The sequence below is a fragment of the Archocentrus centrarchus genome, chromosome 13, assembly GCF_007364275.1.
Source record: "Archocentrus centrarchus isolate MPI-CPG fArcCen1 chromosome 13, fArcCen1, whole genome shotgun sequence".
Classification (NCBI taxonomy): Eukaryota; Metazoa; Chordata; class Actinopteri; order Cichliformes; family Cichlidae; genus Archocentrus; species Archocentrus centrarchus.
The window spans coordinates 41,316,516-41,342,760 of record NC_044358.1 but is presented as its reverse complement, the minus strand read 5'-3'; the positions used below and the strand labels follow the sequence as shown (position 1 = coordinate 41,342,760).

The 26,245-nt window shown below is 41.9% G+C and overlaps 1 protein-coding gene and 1 non-coding gene across 2 annotated transcripts in view; both read right to left on the bottom strand.

The window, feature by feature from the left end:
- Positions 1-11,801: 11,801 nt before the first annotated feature.
- LOC115790244 (eukaryotic translation initiation factor 4 gamma 1) overlaps positions 11,802-26,245 on the bottom strand; it is a 34,365-nt gene continuing 19,921 nt past the window's right edge. The window contains exons 14-31 of the mRNA XM_030744003.1: positions 26,098-26,223; positions 25,605-26,015; positions 22,304-22,450; positions 21,867-22,103; positions 21,592-21,696; positions 17,536-17,886; positions 17,297-17,408; positions 17,069-17,183; positions 16,698-16,945; positions 15,652-15,779; positions 15,181-15,353; positions 14,758-14,883; positions 14,574-14,655; positions 14,285-14,383; positions 13,030-13,164; positions 12,714-12,795; positions 12,119-12,259; positions 11,802-11,983 (exon numbers count right to left, since the gene is read on the bottom strand). Coding sequence (XP_030599863.1) covers positions 11,802-11,983; positions 12,119-12,259; positions 12,714-12,795; positions 13,030-13,164; positions 14,285-14,383; positions 14,574-14,655; positions 14,758-14,883; positions 15,181-15,353; positions 15,652-15,779; positions 16,698-16,945; positions 17,069-17,183; positions 17,297-17,408; positions 17,536-17,886; positions 21,592-21,696; positions 21,867-22,103; positions 22,304-22,450; positions 25,605-26,015; positions 26,098-26,223 — 3,000 coding nt within the window. The remainder of the gene's footprint in view (positions 11,984-12,118; positions 12,260-12,713; positions 12,796-13,029; positions 13,165-14,284; positions 14,384-14,573; positions 14,656-14,757; positions 14,884-15,180; positions 15,354-15,651; positions 15,780-16,697; positions 16,946-17,068; positions 17,184-17,296; positions 17,409-17,535; positions 17,887-21,591; positions 21,697-21,866; positions 22,104-22,303; positions 22,451-25,604; positions 26,016-26,097; positions 26,224-26,245) is intronic.
- On the bottom strand, positions 22,517-22,591 carry LOC115791363 (small nucleolar RNA SNORD66). The gene has a single exon (XR_004020906.1). It is a non-coding gene; the product is annotated as a small nucleolar RNA SNORD66 (small nucleolar RNA).

The window sequence follows — 26,245 nt, the reverse complement described above, 5'->3', positions numbered from 1 at the left end:
CAAATCCAAGGTGAACATGCACACTGAATGTGAGATATTGAGTTTCTTTTCCTTGCTGTAAGTCAGGGTGATTAAGTTTGAGGACCTAACAGTTTTTGATGCAACACTGGTACAGTCATGTGTTACCGTAGTTATGTAAATGTGCACTTGCCCTCTACAAAGAAAACGAACAAATAAAAGCTGTTTTCCTTGACTCTTCTGTCATGAATCTTCAAACAGTGTACTTTTGTTGCAAAAGCAATCAGAGAGAACAATGCCTTTTAAAAAAATAAATAAATAATATTACAACCAATGATGCCAGTCATACCAGTGAATAAAATGGGTTTGGTTCATCACCATGTCATGTGATGTTGGATCAGCTTCTAGATGTTAAGCTGGTGATGTTGCTAAGCTGAAAAAATAGGATTTGAACAAGTGTTACAATTCATATTTCTACCTATAGATATTTGGTATGTGCCACTTTAAAAATGAAAGGGGTGAATAAGTTTTAATGTTGGCACAGACCTACACTTTCTACATATCAATTCTAGTTCCTATAAAAGAGTGTACCTGCTGCAGAAGGCAACATTTTCACCCCAGTGTTTTTACGAGTTAATACCATAGACTGTATATCAAAGATGGAAACAGCCACTGCGACACCACCCACTGGTTTCTGGACTGCGGATTTTTGAAGCTGCAGTGTTAATATTTTGGCCACTGCCATGTGGGTTTGTGAAGCCAAAAGTGACCATATTTGGATTAGAGAGTGAAGCACTAATGCAAGCGTGATTGGTTAGCAAGCGAATGCAACACACAGACACATACTTGCTCATTACTTTGAAGTAATAGACTAAATTTCTTGGATGATCTGTTTATGCAATTAAATGCACAGCAGGCAATAGTATTCCATCCATCCATCCATCCATCCATTTTCTTCCGCTTATCTGCTCCTCCCAGGAGGACATGCCCAGAACACCTCACCCAGGAGGGGTCCAGGAGTCATCATGTCAGATGCCTGAACTACCTCAAGTGGCTCCTTTTGATGTGGAGGAGCAGAGGTTTTCCTTTAAGCCCATCCCGAATGGTTGCATTCTTCACCCTATCTCTAAGGGAGAGGGCCAGCCGCCCTTCAGAGGAAGATCATTTCTGCTGCTTGTATTCACAATCATTCTTTCGTTCACTACCCAAAGCTCATGACCAAAGGTGAGAGTAGGGACATAGATTGACCAGTAACTCGACAGCTTCACTTTCACGCTCAGCTCCCTCTTTACCAGCTTCCGCATCACTGCAGACACAGCCCCAGTCTATCTGTCAATCTCCTGTTCCCTTCTCCCATCACTTGTGAACAAGACCCCAAGATACCTAAACTCCTTCACCTGGGGCAGCAACTCATCCCTGAGCCGACACTGCGGTATTGTATCACTTCCTGTTCCTGTTTCGGAGCACAGTGTTTTGCTGTCTGTTAGCTGTTATATCTGTATAACTCGATTTATCTGGATAATAACATATTTTAGTGTAATCTTCACCTACTTTAAATAGCATACTCTTTGCTGAATCACCTGTATTCACATTACTCACTTTATTTGTTTTTAGAAATTCGCTAGCTTAGCTCAGCTAGTAGCTTAGCCCTTAGCCGACTCACTACCAGCATGGCTTCTTCTCCTGCACTTTCCTGCTCTGGGTGTCACATGTTTAGTTACTCCTCGGCCTCCTTTAGCAGTAACGGTACTTGTAATAAATGTAGTCTGTTTGTAGCTCTGGAGGCCAGGCTTTCTGAACTGGAGACTCGGCTCCGAACCTTGGAAAATCCTACATCTAGCCAGGCCCCTGTAGCGGGTGCGGACCATGGTAGCTTAGCCGCCGTTAGCTCCCCCCCAGCAGATCCCGAGCAGCAGGGAAAACAGGCCAGCTGGGTGACGGTGAGGAGGAAGCGTAGTCCTAAGCAGAAGCCCCGGGTACACCACCAACCTGTTCACGTCTCTAACCGTTTTTCTCCACTCGGCGACACACCCGCCGAGGAACAAACTCTGGTTATTGGTGACTCTGTTTTGAGAAACGTGAAGCTAGAGACACCGGCGACCATAGTCAAATGTCTTCCAGGGGCCAGGGCAGGCGACATTCATGGAAATTTGAAACTGCTGGCTAAGGCTAATCGTAGATTTGGTAAGATCGTTATTCACGTCGGCAGTAATGACACCCGGTTACGCCAATCGGAGGTCACTAAAATTAATATTGACTCGGTGTGTAACTTTGCAAAAACGATGTCGGACTCTGTAGTTTTCTCTGGGCCCCTCCCCAATCAGACCAGGAGCGACATGTTTAGCCGCATGTTCTCCTTGAATCGCTGGCTGTCTGAGTGGTGTCCAAAAAATGACGTGGGCTTCATAGATAACTGGCAAAGTTTCTGGGGAAAACCTGGTCTTGTTAGGAGAGACGGCATCCATCCCACTTTGGATGGAGCAGCTCTCATTTCTAGAAATCTGGCCAAATTTATTAACCCTCCTAAAAACTGACTACCCAGGGTTGAGACCAGGAAGCAGAGTTGCAGTCTTACACGCCTCTCTGCAGCTTCTCTCCTCCTGCCATCCCCCCAAAACCCCATCCCCATAGAGTCGGTGCCTGCTCCCAGACCACCAAAAACCAAAGCTAAAATAAGCAAAAAGCTATTTAAGCATAAAAATTCAAAAACAATAAATAATACAGCTTCATCAACTGCACCAAAGAATAAAACAATTAAATGTGGATTGTTAAACATTAGGTCTCTCTCTTCCAAGTCCCTATTAGTAAATGACTTAATAATTGATCAACGTATTGATTTATTCTGCCTTACAGAAACCTGGTTACAGCAGGATGAATATGTTAGTTTAAATGAATCAACACCCCCGAGTCACAGTAACTGTCAGAATGCTCGAAGCACAGGTCGAGGAGGAGGATTAGCTGCAATCTTCAATTCCAGCTTATTAATTAATCAAAGACCCAGACAAAGTTTTCATTCTTTTGAAAGCCTGACTCTTAGTCTTGTCCATCCTAATTGGGAAAATCAAAAACCTGTTTTATTTGTTATCTATCGTCCACCTGGTCCTTACTCAGAGTTTCTCTCTGATTTCTCAGACTTTTTATCTGATTTAGTGCTCAGTTCAGATAAAATAATTATAGTGGGTGATTTTAACATCCATGTAGATGCTGAGAATGACAGCCTCAACACTGCATTTAATCTATTGTTAGATTCAATTGGCTTCTCTCAAAATGTAAAGGAGCCCACCCACCACTTTAATCATACTCTGGATCTTGTCCTGACATATGGCATAGAAACTGAAGACTTAACAGTATTCCCTGAAAGCCCCCTCCTGTCTGATCATTTCTTAGTAACATTTACATTTACTTTAATGGATTACACAGCAGTGGGGAATAAGTTTTATAACAGTAGAAGTCTTTCTGAAAGTGCTGTAACTAAGTTTAAGGATCTAATTCCTTCATTGTTATGCTCTTCAGTGCCATGTGCCAACACAGTGCAGAGCAGCTACCTAAACTCTGCTCCCAGTGAGGTCGATTATCTCGTCAATAGTTTTACATCCTCACTGCGTATAACTTTGGATACTGTGGCTCCTCTGAAAAGGAAAGCTTCAAATCAGAAGTGCCTGACTTTGTGATATAATTCACAAACGCACAGCTTAAAGCAGATAACCCGAAAGCTGGAGAGGGAATGGCGTCTCACTAAATTAGAAGATGCTCATTTAGCCTGGAAAAAGAGTTTGTTTCTCTATAAAAAAAGCCCTCTGTAAAGCTAGGACATCTTACTATTCATCATTAATTGAAGAAAATAAGAACAACCCCAGGTTTCTTTTCAGCACTGTAGCCAGGCTGACAAAGAGTCAGAGCTCTGTAGAGCCGAGTATTCCTTTCACGTTAACTAGTAGTGACTTCATGGATTTCTTTACAAATAAAATTTTAGACATTCGAGAAAAAATTATTCATAACCATCTCAAAGATTATTCTTCATGTTCGGCTGCTTTCAGCACTGCTGGTATTTGTTTTGACTCTTTTGCTCCAGTTGATCTTTCAGAGTTAACTTCAATAGTTACTTCCTCCAAACCAGCAACATGTTTGTTAGATCCCATTCCTACTAGACTGTTCAAAGAAGTCTTTCCAATTATTGATGCTTCAATCTTAAAAATGATCAATCAGTCTTTATTAGTTGGCTATGTACCACAGGCCTTCAAGGTGGCTGTAATTAAACCTCTGCTTAAAAAGCCATCACTTGACCCAGCTGTCTTAGCTAATTATAGGCCAATCTCCAACCTTCCTTTTCTCTCAAAGATTCTTGAAAGAGTAGTTGTAAAACAGCTAACTGATCATCTGCAGAGGAACGGTTTATTTGAAGAGTTTCAGTCAGGTTTCAGAATTCATCACAGTACAGAAACAGCATTAGTAAAGGTTACAAATGATCTTCTTAGAGCCTCTGACAGTGGACTCATCTCTGTTCTTGTCCTGTTGGACCTCAGTGCAGCTTTTGATACTGTTGACCATAACATTTTATTACAGAGATTAGAGCTTGCTATAGGTATTAAAGGTACTGCACTGCAGTGGTTTGAATCATATTTATCTCATAGACTCCAATTTGTTCATGTAAATGGGGAGTCTTCTTCACACACTAAGGTTAATTATGGAGTTCCACAGGGTTCTGTGCTAGGACCAATTTTATTTACATTATACATGCTTCCCTTAGGCAGTATTATTAGAAAGCACTGCATCAATTTTCATTGTTATGCAGATGATACTCAGCTTTACCTATCAATGAAGCCAGATGACACACATCAATTAATTAAACTGCAGGAATGTCTTAAAGACATTAAGGCCTGGATGACCTCTAATTTCCTGCTTCTAAATTCAGATAAAACTGAAATTCTTGTTCTCGGCCCCACAAATCTTAGAAACATGGTGTCTAACCAGATACTTACTCTGGATGGCATTACTTTGGCCTCCAGTAACACTGTAAGAAATCTTGGAGTCATTTTTGACCAGGATATGTCCTTCAATGCACATATTAAACAAATATGTAGGACCGCTTTTTTGCATTTGCGCAATATTTCTAAAATTAGAAACATCCTTTCTCAGAGTGATGCTGAAAAGCTCATTCATGCATTTATTACTTCTAGGCTGGATTATTGTAATTCATTATTATCAGGCTGTCCTAAAAGCTCCCTGAAAAGCCTTCAGCTGATCCAAAATGCTGCAGCTAGAGTACTGACAGGGACTAGAAAGAGAGAGCATATTTCTCCCATATTGGCTTCTCTTCATTGGCTCCCTGTTAAATCTAGAATAGAATTTAAAATTCTTCTCCTCACATACAAGGTCTTGAATAATCAGGCACCATCTTATCTCAAAGACCTCATAGTACCATATCACCCCAACAGAGCACTTCGCTGTCAGACTGCTGGCTTACTTGTGGTTCCTAGGATACTTAAGAGTAGAATGGGAGGCAGAGCCTTCAGCTTTCAGGCGCCTCTTCTGTGGAACCAGCTTCCAGCTTGGATTCGGGAGACAGACACCCTCTCTATTTTTAAGATTAGGCTTAAAACTTTCCTTTATGATAAAGCTTATAGTTAGGGCTGGATCAGGTGACCCTGAACCATCCCTTAGTTATGCTGCTATAGGCCTAGTCTGCTGGGGGGTTCACATAATGCACTGTTTCTCATTCACCTTATTTACTTTGTTTATACTCCACTCTGCATTTAATCATTAATTGATATTAATCTCTGGCTCTCTTCCACAGCATGTCTTTCTCTCCCCTCAGCCCAACCGGTCGCGGCAGATGACTGCCCCTCCCTGAGCCTGGTTCTGCTGGAGGTTTCTTCCTGTTAAAAGGGAGTTTTTCCTTTCCACTGTCGCCAAGTGCTGCTCATAGGGGGTCGTTTTGACTGTTGGGTTTTCTCTGTATTATTGTAGGGTCTTTACCCACAATACAAAGCGCCTTGAGGCGACAGTTTGTTGTGATTTGGCGCTATATAAATAAAATTGAATTGAATTGAATTGAATTGAATTGAATTGAATTGAAAGTGGGCATTCCACCACTTTCCGGCTGACGACCATGTCCTCAGACTTAGAGGTGCTAGTTCTCATGCCAGCCGCTTCACACTCGGCTGCAAACCATTCCACTGCGAGCTGAAGGCCACCGCCTGACAAAGCCAACAGAACCGCATCATCCACAAAGAGAAGAGATGAGATTCTGAGGCCACCGAAGGTGGAAGCCTTCCGCCACTTGGCTACGCCACAGTATAGTTTGTCAGAATTGCTTCAAGGCCATCTGAAAGGCTTTTTCCATGGCCTCACCAAACTCCTCCCACACCTGAGTTTTTGCTTCAACCACTGCCCAAGCCACGTTCCACTGTCTGCTGGACCCCATCAGCTGCCTCCAGAGTCCCACAGGCTAACCAAGCCCAATAAGATTCCTTCTTCAGCTTGATGGCTCCCTTCACCTCCGTTTACCACCATCTGGTTCAGGGATTACCTCCACAACAGGCACCAACCACCTTGCACCAGCTCCTCTCTTCACCCGTGTGTCCAGAACATTCGGCCGCAGATCTGATAATACTATTACAGAGTCAATCATCAACCTGCAACCTAGGGTGTCCTGGTACCATGTGCACTTATTAACATCCTTATGTTTGAACATGGTGTTTGTTATGGACAAACTGTGGCTTGCACAGAAGTCCAATAACAAAACATCATTCGGGTTCAGATCAGGCAGGCTGTTACTCCCAACGACACCCCTCCAGGACTCACTGTCCTTGCCCATGTGAGTGTTGTAGTCTCCCAGCAGGACGACTCCAAGAAGGGTGGGCACTCTGAACTGTCATTCAGCGTATAAGCGCAAACAATAGTCAGGACCCACCCTAGCTCACCGCCTCTCACCAAGGGCAACTCCAGACTCCATGTGTTGAGGTGAGCCCGACTATATCTAGCCAGTATCTCTCAACCTCACGCACTAGCTCAGGCTTCTTCCCCACCAGGGAGGTGACATTCCATGTCCCAACAGCCGAGGATCAGTCCGTCAGGGCCTCCGCACTTGGCCACCGCCTGACATATATTGCACCCGACCCCTACAATGCCTCCTGCTGGTGTGGGCCTACAGGAGGGAGGGCCCGTGTCTTCTCCAGGTAATAAACATAAAAAAAAAAATATCTAAAAATCCACCACGTGAGTGGTTGTTATGAAAGGTTAACTATTAATAGAGGACAATAATGGAAATGTTTATTTCTGCTGTAAAGTTAGTCTTTTTTTTTTTTTTAAATGGACGTTCACTCACAAGTGGCCACTAAATGAACAGTTTTTTGTCTTGCTTTGTTAGCCTTGGAGGATGCCAATTCATTTAAGCTGCGTTATATCTTTGAAAGTTGCCTTGAAACTGAAAGCAGCGTTCTCGACAAAATAAATCCAACTGTGCAGAGTTTCTTGGCTGTTGGTCAAAATTTTAAACAGCCATTTAATCCAGCCCAATACAGAACATTTACACATGGCCCAGCTTTACTTTCTGGAGTTCCCCAAAAAGTCCAGCATGTTTCAGTTCAGTGTGAAGCCCCACACAAGAATGACATAACGGACGCCTCATCAGTGTTTTTGTAGCCTGTGGTCCTGGCCTCAGTTACATAATTTCTCCTGCTGACCACAGCAGTATTGCTTGAAGTCAGCTAAGTATCAGCTGCAGACTGTATGTAACAGTCCTGTCTTTCAGTTACCAATGTGCAACACGGCATCTTTTCCTTAACTGATACATGTCACCAAATGCAGCTCCCAGGAGTTTTTGAGGCTAGCTGTTAACTGATTATGTCCAAGCCCAATATCATATTTCAGGCTGATATGAGCTCCAGCAGTGACTGGCTCAGGCCTCGTCTGCAGCTGCTTCTTAACAATTAAAAAAATGATATAACACTTGGGGGGGGGGGGGGGGGGGGGGGGACTTAAAAAGTCTGTTCTTACAGCTTTTGGCTTGCTTGAATGAAATGAAGGGCTGCAATCCAGATAAGTGCAAAACTATTATTTAAAAAATGCGTAAAATGTAAAGCTTTTCATTTTTTTCCTTTCAACTGAAACTCAAAATAGAACAGCAGCTCATTCTGGGAGGGGAAAAAACTGCTGTGAAAGTTCTTCTCAGACATTGAATACATTAAATGTCTGCTAAAGTAATGATAGTCTGTCAGACACAGGCCACTTTGAAATGAATGTTTCTCATGGGTTCATGGTGTGACATATAATGCATGAAGTTATTGTTTTTAACTTGCCCACCACATTTTGATAGTTGCTTTAATAATTTGAGATGTCACATCCTACAAGGCATTACTGGAATGCAGCTGTACACAGCTCACCTATATGAGGTACACAATGCAATTAGCTGTTTCTTGATCAAATTATTAAAGATAATGAAGCAAGTTTTGGAGGGAGATGTTAATGACCATACTGCTGTGATGCTGCAGGCATGTAAAAAACTCAGAAGAGAAAGACTCCCAGAAAGAGCTGGAAGGAACAAACTAACTTCAGTTTATCAAAGCTGAGATTATTGTTGCTGGTAAGTGACGATTATCTCAGCTGTCACAGTTGTGGTCATCACTGCAGTAAAGACTTGATTATTTTATGACCATGTTAGCCTGTACTAGACGTGAAACTGTAAGGAGGAAAAACTCTGTATACATGACAGCAGTTTGGGGATTTTTGGAAAGGTTGTGCACATCCACTACCTTTAGGCATGTGTGTTTTTGTGCTGAAATGTTTTTGTTCATTGGAGAAACAAAATGTGGCATGGCTGCTGGTGTCAGACAGGCTGGTCTGAGTGTTTTAGAAACTGCTGGTTTACTGAGATTTACACCCACAATCATCTCTAGGCTCGGTCAATTCCAGAGCTATAGGAAGGAAACAGCAACTCAACCACTCACTGCAACTAAGGTATGCAGATGAGCATCGTGATGGCTGCTTCCAGCAGGATAACGCACCATGTCACTAAGTGCAAATCATCTCAAACTGGACATAAGTTCACTGTACTGAAATGGCCCCACAATCATCCGATCTCATTCTAGTAGAGGGGGATTTGGGATGTGGTGGAACAGGAGATTCACATCATGGATATGCAGCTGACAGATCTGCAGCAAGTTACAGATGCCATAGTGTCAGCATGGAATCAAAATATGAGGAATGTTTCTAGCACCTTGTTGAGTCTATGTTATAAAGAATTAAAGCAGTTCTGAAGCCAGCAGGAGGTCCAACCCCATACTAGCAAGGTGCCCCCAATAAAGTTGTTTTTTCCTTCCATAAAGGAACATTATTTTTAGACTGATTGAGACTAAAACTGGTGTATCATTCAAAAAGCTTGAGTTTTTTTTTTTCCTTATTTCTGATTCATGACTCAAATAAGTTCATCTGCTTGTGGACAGAGAAACTCAGGAGATAGGCTTCAGCAGTAGAACACGATTTAGCCACTTCTCACTGTACTGATTTTGGGAAAATTATTTTCATTTAGCAGCCCAACCATTTTCTTCCGCTTATCCAATTCAGGGTCATGGGGGTTGGAGTTTGGGGTTAAGCCCATCCCAGCTGCCATAGTGTGAGAGGCAGAGTACACTCTAGTCAGGCTTCCAGTCTGTCGCAGGGTTAACACAGAGAGACAGACAACCCTTCACATTCACACCTATGAGAGTCACCAGTTAACCTAACCCCACAAACTGCAAGTCTTTGGACTGTGGGAGAACGCTGGAGCAGAGGAGACATGGGGAGAACGTTGAAGGCTCCACACAAAAAAACTTTCGCCAGACGGTGGATTCAAACCCAGGACCTTCTTGCTGTGAGATGACGTGCTAATTGTGCTGCCCCAAGCACAGTGGCAATGCATGAAAATTTTAAAAGCCAAGAATTACTCTGGAGTCATTTTATGAGTGCTGACGTTGCCTAGCTTGTCCACCAGAGGATACTCTGCAACTTTCCTGTTGGCAAACAAACATGTTTAGAACTCCACAAAAACAACCAGGTGATCCAGAGTCAGGCAGAGCACAAACGAGTAATCTAGCCACTGAATTTCTGTTATTACTGCGGCCCACCTGCAGTACCTACATAATGTTAATGAAATTTGTTTAGTGTGCCTGAAAAACAAATACCAGGCAATCGATCACATTTTTAAAATCACCAAATCTCGGCACTGGTCTTAAGAATCCTGTATCAGTCGGACTCTAGTTTATAGTCGTAACCTTGTGGGCTCTTCACTGTGATGGCATGCATTCAGAATTTTGTCATAACTTGTGCTGTCAATAGTCTTTTTTTTTTTTTTTAAATGCCCTTCACACGTGATGCCAACACATGCAGATGCAGTCAGATTAACACATCAAAGAGGCAAAGCAGCACCGGCCTCGCTGCTGCTGCTGTCACAAAACCACAAGCATCCGCATTTTCCTTTGATTTGCAACAACCTTTATTATCTCTTCCAGTTCTGGATGTGAAAAGAGGCAATTAATTTTCTTTAATTAAATATCTCTTTTTTAATAAAGTAAAGCAAAAAAGTATTTACAATTTCTAATCAATGACTGGGATTGGATATTACAAGCACCTTCTGCCAGCTGAGGAGAGAAAAATATAAATACAGGGGAAAAACTGCCACATTGTTTCAGAGGAGAAGGGGTGGGAGCGGGGGGTGTTACATTAGCATAATTTCTATGAAAGAAAGCTATTCAGCATATATTTACACAACTCTCCTGAAATGCATTTCCACTCATGGAAGCAAAGAAAGGCCTTAGGATTCATACTGTTAAACTTTTCTTAAAAGTCCTTTGTCATTAAAGTGGATTTGTGTCTGTATACTTTATTCAAGTTTCAATAGTTTCAATGATATTTTTTCTTAAAAAAAAAAAACCAAAAAAAAACAAAACACCAGCAGGGATTGAAGGAGGGTGCAGCCATGAGCCCTCCTTCTTGCTCTCCCTTTCTCAGTCCACAGTTTGTTTTTTTGAAGCGCAGGAAATAAGTAAAACAGACGCATTAGAGGGCAGGGGTGGTGGTGGTGGTGGGGTCGAGTCGGGCTGGGGTTTTGAGGGGTAGCATTGCCGCCACCCCCCCAGCAGCAAAATGGTCAATGTTCATTGCCCCTCTCCTCAGTGACACAGTACATAAAGTCCACAACCGTTGCTTTCACTCATTTGAAATGTCTCTCAGACGTCTCTTTTCTTTGTAGTTTTCTATTTTTCTTAAAAAACACACTCTAATCATCCAACGCTGGGTAAAAGGAAATAAAAAGCTCTACATAAGTACGTCATGTAGATCCAAACGGCGGACATGTGGCATGACAGTGTCATGTCCACATGATAAAGGGTGAATTCATCAAAAATATAGATGTGAACAGCCTTTTAAAGTTTTGTTATATTTTCTGTCTTTAAGCAAAATGTCTTGATTAGTTGTGCCGTGGCGAGAAAAAGCCTTCTGAAAACAACAACAAAAAAAAAACTGAAGGAAACAGCATCAGAGCATCTCCCACGGCTTGTAACGCTTCTCAGCATTCGTGCTCTCATATCTATTCTCTCTAGTTAATCCTGTTTGTTTCAAAAAAGACATTCGGTTGCACAGAAGGAAAAACAAGAAATCCAAAAGAAACAAGAAAAAGAAAAAAAAAACAAGATCGAGCGTTCGATCTAAAATACAATCTCTCCCAGTTGAAGAAGTTTTTTTTTTTCTTGATTTTTTTCTGTTTATGCAGAAGGATTTTGCTGATTCAGCTTCTCCTGAATCATCCACAGAACATTCGCTCTCCCCAAGGATTCGTCCAGAACGCCCATCGGCTTTCCCAGCAGTCCCTAGCTGTTGTCCGATTCATCCTCGGCTTCGCGAAGCCATGTGAAGAAGGCAGTGACGGACTTGAGGGCCACGCCCTTCCCCTGCTGTTCGGCAGGGTCTTTGCTGGACTCCCACTTGTAGAAGGCCTCCTCTTTGATCACATCCTCGTCGTAGAGTGTGTCAAAGAACATCCGCAGAAGATCTGATGAGGGAGGGCAGAAAAGAAAGGATGCAGATTTTTTTTTTTTCTTCAATCAATCTTTATGTTGCAGAAAGTATGAACAGAAGCAGAAATGTGTATTTCAAAGGCCAACATGAGTCTGAATGAGCTGCTTACTGGCAGGCTGCTCCATCTGCACCATGAGGGCCTGCAGAGCATACAGAGCCTGCAGCTCCTTCTGTTCGTCCTTCAGGTATTTTTGCAGGAGCTTCGCCCTCTGTTTGATCTGCTCACCGTCCACCCTGTAGGGAGTTTCACCTGCAGGGGAAAAGTTTTAAGAATTTTCATATTTAACTCAGACTGTATCCTCTAACCTGGACATTTTCACACACTCAGTAGCTGCAACGTTCTCACTGGCATCATAGGCCGTTTTCACACTTGGACCCTTTTTAGTCCTCAAAAACTAACCTAGAGTCATAAATACTGACAATAAATACAACATAAAAAAAGAATAGAATAAAAATAAACAGGGTCAGATTTTTTTACTATCAATTATTAAAAAAAATAAATAAAAAATTAATGAACAAATAAAAAATGGCCTCTCAGCTGTGAGTGAACTCAAGGTTCAATTTAAGGAGCAGATGACTGTAAAAGCAGTAAATGTTCTAAAGACCAAAAATGTGATAAAAGGACTGAAGGCCCATCAGAGCTGAAGTGGACCAGAAAGTCTACTGCTAACAGCGTTTAATGTTAAGAGTGCAGAATGACTCACAAATGATTGCTGACTGGCAGATGCAGGTCATCAGTGCTCTGACAAACATGTTGGAGGAGGTCTGCTGCTCATCCAGGTTGGCCTGCACAGAAACAAGCTTATTCACACATGCACAAAACTGGGAAACGGCGCAAAAGATGACAAAACATCTGGATCGGTTCTGTTAGTTCCGAAGTTATGACTCCTGCTTTTTTTTTAAAAAAAAAAAAAAATCACGGTAAAAAAAAAAAAAAAAAAAAGAATGACAACAAAATTCAGCACATGTGCTGGTTATGAAAGTCAGAACACATGTCAGTGGACCTAAAGGGAAACAAACCTCAATCCAGTCAAAGATCCTCTGGTTGTCGGCCTTGTCCTGGATCAGTCTGTCCAGCTGTCTGGTCAGCTCTGTAGCACTCAGCTCCTTCTTCCTGTCCTTCTCAGACTCATCGCCCAGTGTGAACTCCACATTCTGCAGACACAGAGACAGACGGAGGCATCATGATCACCTTTCAGGCTTTCTGAAGTTTACCACATCACATACTAGTATGAGAGTTTGGAGATATATGCATATAAAGCTGACCTAAAATTAATACATGCTCTTAAAAAAAAGAGCATTTCTTTCTTTAATCTTGTGTTATACTAAGTGACTATAACACTGCTGGTCAGAAAAACTTGACAGAAAAACTTGACACTGGATGGCAAAAACTTGACCACAGAGCTGCACCTGTGGTAGTAAGAATATTGCTAATATTACTGTTGTTTGGCATGGATGTGAATAAGCAGTATAACATGAATGGGCAATTATGAATGCAACTCATTTAAGATCCATGTGTGATATTTTAAAAAGGTCAGAGATCTGTAAGAGCTGCAATGGAGATTTTGAATGTCTGTTAAAAGGAGACATTCACTAATGTTACTACATACATAAAAACAGGCAGGAAAAATGTTTTAGGCCACTGAAAATGCACTAAGGAATTTTCTATAGAGCCTGAAATCAGGTTTTCCTAAAACCTGATGATTCCTTAGTTTTCACCCCTGCTCATATAAAGGGGGGGGGTATCTCTTCATTTTCTGTCATATATACAGTGTCCAAACATTTGACTGATACTGTTATAATGGATTATATATATATATATATATATATATATATAAATAAAAACATTGCCAAAGTTTCAAAGAATGTGGTCAGCATATGTATGAGTAACCCCTGTGAGCCAAAAACTTTGACTTCAGGCTGCTCTGAACACTGTTTCAGATTTTTCTTCTCTGTATCTGTATGATGTAGGATACAGATATCTTTATTATGGTCAAATAAACGGTGAAACATGTAAGGTTACTTTAGAGTCCCCCCCCCCCCAAAAAAAATAAATAAATAAATAAAAAAACGGGGCACGATAAGCCACTTTAAGTTTTCTTTAACTATGTGTACACACGTTCAAATTTTGTCATTTTCTGATGGCAAGAAAACAACAAAGACCTTAGCTGGGGCATGAACTTTAGTTTCCTGTCCTTTCTTTCACAATACTGAATTACATCGAGGATAACTGCAGAAAAGACTGTTAATGATGAAGTAGTGAGTGAGCCCTCACCTTTTCTGTCACAAACTTGTTGACATCTATGTCTTCAGGGAGAAAGTCTTTCCACCGCAGGCCTGCCTCCCTCCACATTGTACCTGCCTTTTTATGGCTCTGATGGAAGGAGAGACAGATATTTGTAGACTAATGGGAAAACACACATTCACGGATCATATTTATAACTGCCACATGAACAGATCTCAACACTGTTCTTTTCTATCCAAGAACACAGCTGGGGCAAAAGTTTCTTTATAAATGTCAGCTTTCAAAAACACAGCATAGCATAATAATGATCAACTCTTACCATTTCTTTACAGAGCAAAGTCAGGATGTGGACCAGCAGAACTCCGGCTTTGCCCAGAGGGATCAAAGGCTTCGAGATCTCCCTGGAGACACATCAGATCAGCAAATGAATTAAACATCAACAAGGCCAACCCCAAAATTCCCCACCTAAACTGCTGAGGGAATAAGCAAATCCTACAACAGACCTGAACAGTTCTCCCATGGGGAGGCCTCCCTCGTGTAGCATGGGAGTGATCAGCTCTGCCAGGTAAAGCCAGATGTGAGGGATGTCTATTGCCATGTCTTCAGCCACTTCCAAGATTTCCTGAAGCCTGGAAAAACATAAGGATGGTACACGAACATCAAAGCTCATTCAAGGGTTAAGAAATAAAGAACAAGCTGAACTTCACTTAGCAGATGGAATTATTCAGCAACACTGCACCATGCTGATAGCAACACATGGAAAGAGATCAATTTTTTGCTAAATGGGGCAGTTTAAGGATTTCACCAACTGCTAAAAAATATTTGACTAATTCACAAGCTAAAACCAGACTTCTCTCTGTGAGCTGCTGGTAATGTGGAGTCCCTTTATTGGTTAACTCAGCATCTCTCCAGGGTTCTGTACTGACCCTTTGTAGTATTGCTCCTTTGGGAGGATACCAGTCTTAAGGAGCTGGTGCAGCAGCAGGCCCATGTGCTCCCTAGCGATCGTGCTGCGCTCCAGTGTTGACTCCAGCCCGTTTCGTACAAACACAAACAGCAGCTGAGTGCTATTCATCTCCTGCACACACTGCAGAGCCTCCTGTGGGGACAGACGAGGGCAGAAAGACAGCAGTAAATCATAAGGTCCCCTTTTTGTCCTCTCATGTTGGTCACTATGTGCTCGCACACATCTGTAAGTGTAATAATAGATGTTTGGGTGTCATGTAATTTCAAACACTGTGGACAAGTATTTACATGCTTTTATGGGGCTACAAATGCATGGGATTACATTACATTTACATAAGCAAAGGTAAAAGGTGGTTTAGGCTATTTGCATTTATTTTTAAGTGACTTTGCTGCGTGTGTGTTTTTTTAAGCAGTGAAATGTCAGTGTATACCTTCATGTCGTTGATATGGAGGTATTCCTCAATGATGGCAGTGGACTTCTTTTCCAACTCCTCCTCAGTCAAAGCAGGCGTGGTGGGGGTCTGTGGAGGTGGAGGGGTGGCAGCTGTCTCCCTTTTCACTGTTCACAAAACACACAAACAGCAAAAAATAAATACATTGAATACCAAAGCAACAAAGCAGATATTAAGCTACATGAGGGGAAAAAAATCCCAGCACAAACAGAAACTCTGTTCCCACAGTTTGTCCTGTTGTAAATCCTCAAATTGATGCCAGTAATTTACTGTTCAATAATGGGGAAAGTTTCTTGGCTGTGGCTAGGTGGCATTTCTGTGCCAATAGTTGTTTTTTTTTTTGTGTGTGAAGCCCCCCCCCAATAACAAAAACAAAAAAACCTACAGATTAACTGAGGATAATTTGTAGGTTTACCAGAGTGTCACGTTCTTAGTAATTTGTGGAAAATTGCACTGATGACAAAACATCTGTAGAAACCATTAAAGTCATTATGCTCCATTTCAAATCTAGATTTTTATCCTTAAACTGTACTTGGCTAGCTGTTTGGTTTCCAGTTAAAAATCATCCTCATCTATCTTATCCTCTGTCTGAAACAAGCTGTTTTAGCTCTCTATCCGCCTCCTTTAAGCTCCCGTCCCCCTGATCAGCTGCCCTTTATAAACAAAGTTTGAATAGCAGGCATGTGGGATCATTGTGCTCTCAGCCAGAGCTGTGCATCAGAGATGACCATATTAAGGATGTATGCGCTCTGTACATTTCCTATAACCACCATGTCTGCAATCACTCAAAATACATCATCGATGTCTCGATGTCACATTGGAGCTTGGAACCTCCAACCTTTGCACACGATATAAAATTAGGAAGTTTCTAAGTTATATTGATGTGATGATGACCCCAGGCCTCTGAAAATAATTACTGTTCAAGTCTGGTCTCCTGCTTCTGACTCCTTTACTTAGCATTGTAGAAAGTATTTCCATTAAAGTTTTAAATATTTAATACTCATGCTAGAGCTATGTCCACCAACCATTCTCTCCGCTCCTGGCCCGCTCTCTGCTGCCTCGGTCCCGCTCGTCTGTCATGCTCGCCACGCGGCGCACAGGATCAGCTGAGCTGCGCTGCTCTCTCTCCCGGCTCCGCTCCTCCTTCTCCCGACTGAAGCTGCGTTTAGTGACCTGCAGCTGGTTTCGATCACGGTCGTCCCGTCTCTCAAAGCGGTCGCTGCCACGATCTGAGCGGTCAAAACGATCACTTCGTTCTCGACTCAAGCTGTTTCTGTAGAGTCCAGAAAAGGAGTTTCAGGGGTACAACTGCAAAATATATCTATCCACACTCACAGTATGAATACTGGTAAAACCTTGTTTGAGCTGGTAATGAGAATTATGTTATGTTGCTCACCTCTGAGGAACTCTTTTATCTGTGTCTAGTGAAGAGCCTGAGGAGGATGAAGGTTGCTGCAAGGCTGAGAACCTGTTCAGCGTGCTGGTGGCTGGTCGGCTACCCGAGTCTGTGCCTTTAAAACAGGCACATGACCCAAATTAAACTTCAGTTTTGATTTACACAAATAGACAGTTATTTGACACATAAACATATTAGGGGGGGGGGGGGGGGGGGGGGGGGGCCTACCAGAATCTGCAGGCTTGGCACTGGTGCCACCGCTGCTGCCCTTACCCCAGCTGCCCCACGTGCCTTTACCTCCTGGGGCAAGCAGCTGATTGTTGAAGTCAAGAACAGGAGTCTGAAAAGAAAAAGCAGTTTATTAACAGAAAGTGACAGCCACATTTGTGGAATTTATAACTGCCAAAATGTGTGTGTTGATCAGCAATGATGAACTTGGGTGAGAAGAAACACCCTCCCTCTCTCACCTTAGTGATTTTACTAAGGCGGGAGGTGTCAATAGGTCGGTTCTTAGAGATGGGCACTGTGTTCCAGCCTTCATCCTGGGGAGAAACACCACGGCCTGGGGAGTGAGGGCCTCGACGGCCTGGGGAGTGAGGGCCCCGACGACCTGGGGAGTGAGGGCCCCGACGGCCTGGGGAGTGAGGGCCCCGACGGCCTCCCCCCATCCTGCCTCCTGAGCCTCCACTTGATTCCTTCTTAGAGATAAGGGCTTGCTGCACCTTCATCTGTTCCCTGTGCTCCTCCAGTTCAGCATCTTTGTGGATCTGGTCAATGGTTTTGGGACCCTGGTCGCCTCGCCGGGGCACCCAATTATTCTGGATTAAATAAAAGAAAGCAGTGCGTGATGGGAGGAAGAAAAAAAAAAAAAAAGACAATATTATGATGAGTTCCAAATTGAAATTATGTTCTTTTCCTGTCCATATCATCAATTCCTCCTTGTAGGACACAAAGGTTTCACATTGACCTTATGTACTGATCATTTGTCATTCTGATGTCTCTCTAAATCAGTGACATTTATAATTAAAACCGCAAGCGGTGATATCGGGCCCTCGCACTCCGCGCGCGTCGACCTGTGGCGCTCGTCGACCCGTGCCGCACTCGGAGGTTTTGTGATCGTGATGGGTCTCTAGAAAGTTGAATTCTTTTATAGGAAAAGGTATCTTTTGCTGTCGGCATAGACGCAATGGAATATTTGGGGGTGTGGTCACGGCTCCAGCATGCAAAATAGGGCATGGGTCTGATTGACTTTTTTGATGGGCTGTTTGTCTAGATGATGTGGAGCCAATTTGGTCTCACTGGGTGAAATGCCCTAGGAGGAGTTCATTCAAATAGCAGGCCTGAAAATGGCAAAAATTGACACTTTCAATTGAAGATGCTGGACTTCCTGTAGGGTTTGGAGTATGGCTCCAAGAGACTTTTTTGTATGTCTTAGGATGTTACATGAGTGTGCAAAATTTCAGAGCTGTAGATAAAATGTAACTCAGGGGCTAGCTAAAAAACATGGTATATTATGATATTTAAAGCTGCCAGTAGGGGGCGCTCTAACGTTTATGGACTTTATGCATATCAATGTGTTCAGGGCAGGAGGCTTATCAAATAGATGAGGATTTTGTAAGGAATGGTGAAAGATATTTCATGTATTTCAGAGCAAAACTAATTCTGTGGACGGTCATACAAATTTTCATTTGCTTCTGTAGGGGGCGCTATTGCGCCTACAGTCTTGAATCTGTAGTTATGGATTCAGCCTGGGTGTGTACATGAGTGATTAAATTTTCAGCCTGATCAGACAAAGCATGTGCGAACAAGTGCACAAACAGTTTTGGTGGTGAGGGAGAAAAACAAAGGCCAAATTTAATGGCCTGGTGTGACAAGGCCGTTTAATATTTTGTAAAGATTTCCACAATATTTGATGGGCTACTTGTGTAGATGATCTGGAGCCAATTTGGTGTCAGTGGGTGAAATGCCCTAGGACGAGTTCGTTGAAATAGCAGGCGTGGAAATCGCAAAAATTGACACCTTCAATTGAAGATGGCCGACTTCCTGTAGGGTTTGGGGTATGGGTCCAAGAGACTTTTTTGTACGTCTTAGTATGTTACATGAGCCTGTACATTTTCATACATGTAGATAAAACGTAGCTCCGGGGCTACTCAAAAAACATGCTATTTTAAGATATTCCGAGCTGCCACTAGGCGGCGCTCTAACGTTTATGGACTTTATGCATATGAATGTGTTCAGGGCAGCATGCTTATCACACCACTGAAGTTTGAGCCAGATTGGGCAAGTTGGCTTTGAGTTACAGCCATTTTTGTGTTCATGGCGAATCATCGAACTTTGCCGTCCCATAAGGGTCACGCCCTTTTGTCAAAAACTCACAGTTTTGAAAACACAGTAAGTCCAACTTCTTAAGGCTTTCCAGGTGAAATTTGAGATGGTTCTGCTAAACCACCTTGGAGCTGGACCTCCAAGTGTAAAATATGACATTTCCTGTTCCCACTAGGTGGCGCTGCGACTGATATTAAATATTGTCATATGTATGTGTTCAGGGGGGCACCCTCATCCTACTGGAGAAGTTTGATGCACATTGGATCATGTAGGTATGAATGAGAGGCAATCAAAATTTCATGGCGAATGATCAAAGTTCAAAGGGGCATAAGGACCCCTCCCCCTTGGCAAAAACTCACCATTTTCGAGATTTAGATTCCCCTGGGGGTGTAGGTTAGAGAAACCAAATATGAAGATGATAACGTCTAAAACCTCTGAGTTATTAGAAAAAGTGTGAGGGCTGCAAATCGCCAAATTTGCATAATTAATTCCAAATGGCGGACTTCCTGTTGGGTTTAGGGCATGGCTCCAAGAGGATTTTTTGTGCGCCTGGACATGATATACATGTGTATGAAGTTTCATTCATGTACGTGAAACACAGCGGTGGGGCTCCAGTTTAGGGGGCGCTAGCGAGCCATTTGGGCGCGCCCTTGCCCGAGCCCATTAAAATACTTAAATTTTCACCAGGTGTGACGCATGTGCCAAGTTTCATGAGTTTTTGAATATGATAAAGCCCCCAAAAAGCCAATTCATTTGCCTGAATAATAATAATAATAATAAAAAAAAAAAAAAAATAATAATAATAAACGAAGCAATTACAATAGGGCCTTCGCACAGTTCGTGCTCGGGCCCTAACTACAGTGTTCATGATAAAGACGAAAACTGAAAGACATAATCAGCCTATTCACTCTTCTGGAAGGAAGAAAGGAAATAAAGCATGTAGTGTGTGCTCCACGGTTAAACTGGGCCACTATGCTGACACGGAGCAGCAGATTGTGGCTTGGAAAAACACTGAAGACAGCAGGTTTTGAATGACTGTGTGGGAGGGACTGAAAGCCTAACTAAAGGATTGCAGCATTCCTTCAGAAGCAAGAAGCATCAATGCCACCAGACTGAACTGGCTTCACAAAGTTGCACAGAAATAAGTTTTGCCCCCCCCCTTTTTTTTTAAACTAGAAGAGCTACAGTTTGTTGTCTCATCCTACGGCACAGGGCAGCTCTGTGTGTAGGAGATGCCCTGCATTAAAGAGCTGAGGAAGACTCGTCTTTCCTCGCCTGTATTTGAGCCTCATACTGGCCAAAGCTGAAGAACCAGTGTGCATATCTCTGACCTGTGGACAGCACCATGCATTGTTACAGACCATATCCAACAATAAGGCATGATGTATGTGAAAGGCTCTTGCTTTAACACCAATGCAACATTTCAGAGGTGTGTTTTCCAAAATAAAGTTACTGCTTTTGTCAGTGGAGTCTGATGGAGTGTAAAATCTTCACTTCCTTGTCACAAAGACAGTCTGACAGCAGGTAAAGCCATGAAAATGTTCTAAATAGGATGTACACTTAAACCAATACTGACTCTTTGAGGAGACTAAAACCTGTGTTGCTGCTGAAAGTGGCAATACATGGCTTTAGTTTCCTTTCTGATCAGAACCTCATACAACCTCACTACAATAAAACTGAACTATCCCAAACTGAGTGTACCCAGTGAAACAATTATTTTAAACAAATGAACTGTTACTTAGTTTCCTGAAACACACAGCAGCTCCTGATTGAGGTTCCCACAGCTTTTAAATATGATCTATGAAATCACATTTTCCATCAATTAGCCTGATTTCATAAAAGTGCCCATTAAACATCATGTGCTGCTTTCATAAAAAATACAGAATTAAGCATAACGATTCAGGCTTTGAAAAACAGCTAGATATCATTTTTTGGTCTACTCAATCACAAAATGCATAAATGAGCACAATAAGAGAAGATAAATAACATGGAAACATTCCCATGCAAGAAAAACAACTTCAGTCAGCAGGACAGGCTGATGCAATGCCCTGTTAAATTCTAATGAATTTTTTTTCTTCTCTTCTGTTTTTGGGGGGAGTTCATGGGAGAAAAAAGTTTGAAAAGCAAAGGGAAAGGGTTTATGCTCCAACTTATACATGCAAAGCAGCTCACTGTGTACATGTGTGACTGTTATTTACCCGTCGAAGGTCCAGCACGTCCTGCAACATGAACCGGATCCTGGAGGTGGTCTTCCTCTCCTTTATTATTTTCTCCATCTGATTGAAATACTGGTCCATACGAGGCTGAAAAGGGACACAATTGTTAGCCAACTGCACTGTGTGTCTATCAGAGCAAAAATTATTACATTTTCAAAACTAATCTCAAACTTGCATGCATGTATAAAGAATGTAGGACCATGTGAATGCTATTCTTCATTGTGCTCCCTAATATCAAGTATGTGCGTGTTTTGTACCTTGGCCTTCTCAAAGTCGAGGTCCTTGCCAATGGTGGACAACAGTCTGCAGAGGCACTCCAGAGACTCCTCGTCATGGTTTTTGAGCAGCTTGACAATGCAGTCGTGCATGATGACCTCTGTGAGCATTTTAAGCTTAAACAGCTCACCGATGAACTTTATATTGCCTAGAGACCGCCTCCTAGCCTTGTCCTTAGCCTCTTCTAACTCCTCAATGAGCCGCTGCTTCTCCTCCTCCTGCCCAGGAAACATCAAGCACACAGAAAAAAGGATTAAAAAAAAAAAAAGGAAACTGTAGAGGAAGTACCATTAGCTGGATCTCTAACACATTTCAGATGTTTAACATAAATTTGATGCTGTGGAATCTTTGAACCCCAATTATAGCTCTTCACATGACTTCCTATGTGCAACTCATATTTCATAATGCAGCACCATACCCCTGAAGCAGCTTCCAGCTCTTTCTGCTTCTTCTCAAAAATCTCATCATCGTCCTTATCCTTCTCAAACTCCTTCTGGCATCGATTTAGTAGCAGCTTGCGAAAATTCACAGTGGCTCCCGGTTTATCTGGAATTTCAACTCTTAGCTGTAAAAAAGCAGGGAAAGAGAGAACATATGTTAAGTAAAGGGCAGAAGGAGACAGTTACAGTGGCTCCTCAGTCCCTCAATCCCATCACTTGGATCAGTGGCCCAGACACGTGGCACTAATGTGAGGTCATCATTGGAGCCTCATAGAGACATTTGTGAAACTGTGCTACTAGGATTGACACCACTGCAAAAGCAGGGTTGTGTTTGCCAACTACAGTGTCCACCTATGATGAACCACAATTCCTGCTTCTTGTGCGCTGAGTTCAGGCTTCCTGCATTATTTAAACATATCAGAACCAATGCTTTCAAAGACCTCGATGACTACGTTTAAGATTAAAAAAAAAAAAAAAAATTGAAAAAAATTATTTTACACCTATGTAATTAAGACAACTGTATATATAGTATATAACTGTATATATGTATTTGATGATTTGCTTTCCCACGACAGTGAAGTGATTCTCTGGACTGTGGGTCAGAACAAAAAGAGGATTTTAAAGAAATCACTGTGGTTTGCAGTCTTTATTGTTTAAAAAATAAATAAATAAAATGACTCCACATTAAGGAATTTTTCCATTTTCATTGAAAGGGTACATTTTTCAGACAACCTACACCATTAACTGATATTTGGCTCTTAAAGTAGGTTAATAAGATGCATTATCTTATTAACCTACTTTAGGAGCTGAATATTGTTCATGTCATTTTATATTTAATCATAGTACATGCCACAGTTTTTATGTTATTTTTATTATTAACAATAAACAAAATAGTTACCAATTTGAATTTCATGATTAAATTAGAGCACTTTGAGTGCTCAAGTAGAAACTATATAAGTGTGTTTACTATATCAGTGCCATCATGAAACTATTTTTTGGAAAAAACAAAACAAAAAGAAAACCAACACACATCCACCCATATTCTTCACCAAGCTGTCCACTCCACACAGGCATAGTGTTATAGTAGCATTACAGTTCGAGAGTTTGAGAGCCACTGCTGATTCACAGCAGCACTTAGGGACTCTCAAGTGAATGAGCAGTAGCCCTGCAATTTTCCCCCAACCAAGCTGTTGATAAATTAACACTTCAAAGTGAAGCTGTGGATATTTTTGTGCAGAAATAAGTGTGTACAAAAAAAATGGGAGGAGTTGGTGTGGATTAAAGACCATAAAAAGATAAGAGCCAGGCAAATGTCAGGACTTCTGCTGTTTTAAATATTTAGCCAATATTGACCAACTTATTTTTCCACTACTACCATGTCACTTATTCATTGTTGTATGAGAACAAGCTTAAAAGTGATTCAGCACTCTCTCGCTGCTAAAGCATTCATTAATTTCTTTGCTGAAAGTGAGAAAAACATTTTTGTTTTCAGTGAAACAGTATCCTAGAAGACATTTGTTTAGCTTAGTGCCCTAATACTTTGTACCAGTCTTAAACACACGTGTGCCAATTTAATATCTACAGCAAAATTTCTAGAAGCAAAACACAATTTATGACTTTATTCTCCTCACCACAGTGTTCATAAGTATTTGTGAGGAACAAACGAGGAAATTAATAAAGGAAATATTCAAGACATTGTGCTATGAAAAGATTCAATGTCCCAAGTCTGTTTATCAACCTCATAACAATATGAAAGAGAGCCGACTGATCTCTGGTAATGTGAAGAAGAAATGCAAAGAAATGCGCAGAGCAAAATGGCACTGAATTCTCTGCACAGCTGCATAAGTTAAACACGGGGACGTGCGCGACTAGTCGACTACACAACTAATTGTTGCTAATGTCACTAGCCTGTACCAGAGGTACTAGTCTGTTAGGCTAATTTTTATGATTTTAATTGATGCCCATAAATGGGTGTCCTAAACGTTAAGCAGTCGTCTGCTGCCAGAGTTGCAGTCCTGACATGGTCATAGAAAAATGTCATAACTCTGTTAATATTGGCCTGATATTTTTGCTAGTTGTAACTTGACGCGCACCTTCTGGGAAAACCGTCATTTCCTTGCGTGTATTTCTGACTACTTCCCCCAAGTTTGTACAAAGAAGTGAGGAAAAACAAAAACAAAAACAAACAAAAGAAACCCCATCATTTTATGTTTCTGTCGGCTAGCACCGCATGTAAAACAACGGGACACGACGACTCTTGATACACGCAAACACAGGCAGCAACATCGGCCACTTAGGTTACATCGTAGCTCTACAAAGACCCAGAGCTGAAGCTGGAGGATGTGGGGGGGTGGGGGGTGGGGGTGTCTGGGCTGCACTGCTCAGGCTGCGGTCCTGCGACCCAGCCCCGGATAAGCAGAAGAAAATCAATGGATGGATGTTTGTATTGTATCATTTTATTATCATTTTAACTTTAATTGAGATGTGCGTCATGAATTTTAGAACAACAAGCACCATTCATAATGCACAGCACAATGCGCCGCACTTTTAAAAGTGGCAATTTATTCATTTTTCGGATGTTATTTTCTCCTATTTTAATGATGTGTAAACATCGTTTGCCTTAACGCATTTTCATATATTTAACATCAATTTATTTTAAGTTTTTTTCTTATTTGTCTGTTTGCACCTCCATTTTACCCCAGTGTACTTTTTGATTTTGATTATATTCTTGTATTCCTTAAAATAAATTTTTGATTTGATTTGGAGTATAACTGCATAATGCATGATGTGCAGTGCCACACAGTTAACCCTTTAATACTGAACCTGTCGCCGGCGACAGAACATACTTCAAAAGTGCCGCCGACTTCCGGCAGCAATTACTGTAATAACCCAATATTGGTTGTGAAGCACAATTTCTAAGCTTTCTGAAACCGTTTGAATTTTTCAGATAGGACAAATGGCCGCGTAATTACGGTAATTGCCACTGTTATAGGGTTAAGCAGCATTTAAAGTGCAATTCATTACAGAAGAATGTGATTAATCCTTTCAAATGCCTTTGTTTAGACAGTTTTTGACATTCTCCATTTAACAGGCCTAAAATTTAACTTGATATCCGAGTGTTTCTTTTAGACTAGTCGATTAGTCCAATTTTTCCCCCCTTGTTTAGTCGACTAAGAAATTAGTCTCCAGGAACATCCCCAATTAAACATCTAAACCACAACATTTCCAGTGTAAATATTCAAGCTTATTAATTTTCATGTTGGATGAGACATCACTTACCCCCATAAGGCAGCGGCACATGTTGGCATAGGCCACCGAGAAGTCTGGCTCGGAGATGGCCTTTTCAAAGGTGAGGTCTATGACCCCTTTCAGCCTCTCTTCCGTGTCAATAGTCAGTTCCGTTACTTGTTTCATTAACTGTTGAAACTTTTGGGGGGTCAACTTGTTGAGGATGCTGCGCACCCGTTTAAAGAGCTCCTGGGTCTTGATGTGCTCCGGATCGCTCTCGTCTATCTCCTCTGCCCCGCGGCTGCGAGTAACTTTCTTCACTGAAGACTTCCAAGCCTTCTCTGCTTTGTTCAGCTGCACGTCGTCATTGAGTGACATGCTGGTGATGATCTTCCTTGGTTCTTTCCTCTGGACTTGCTGAGAGCGGCGCGGTCCGCCAATCCCCATCCCCATACCTGGAGGCTATAAGGGAAACACAGAAACATCATTTTATAAACAGTTCATTTGCAGAGTGCTGGATTACACTAAGAAAATTTGAACTCACTGGTCCTCTGCCTCCTCCTCCCATGCTGGGCCTACCAAGGTTGGCAAAGGAGGGTGTGAAGTCAGGACCGCAGTTCATCCCCGGTAGGCGACTGGGGTCAAGTTGTCGCAGAGGAGTCTTATTAGCCTGAAAAGACAGAAAGCAGAAA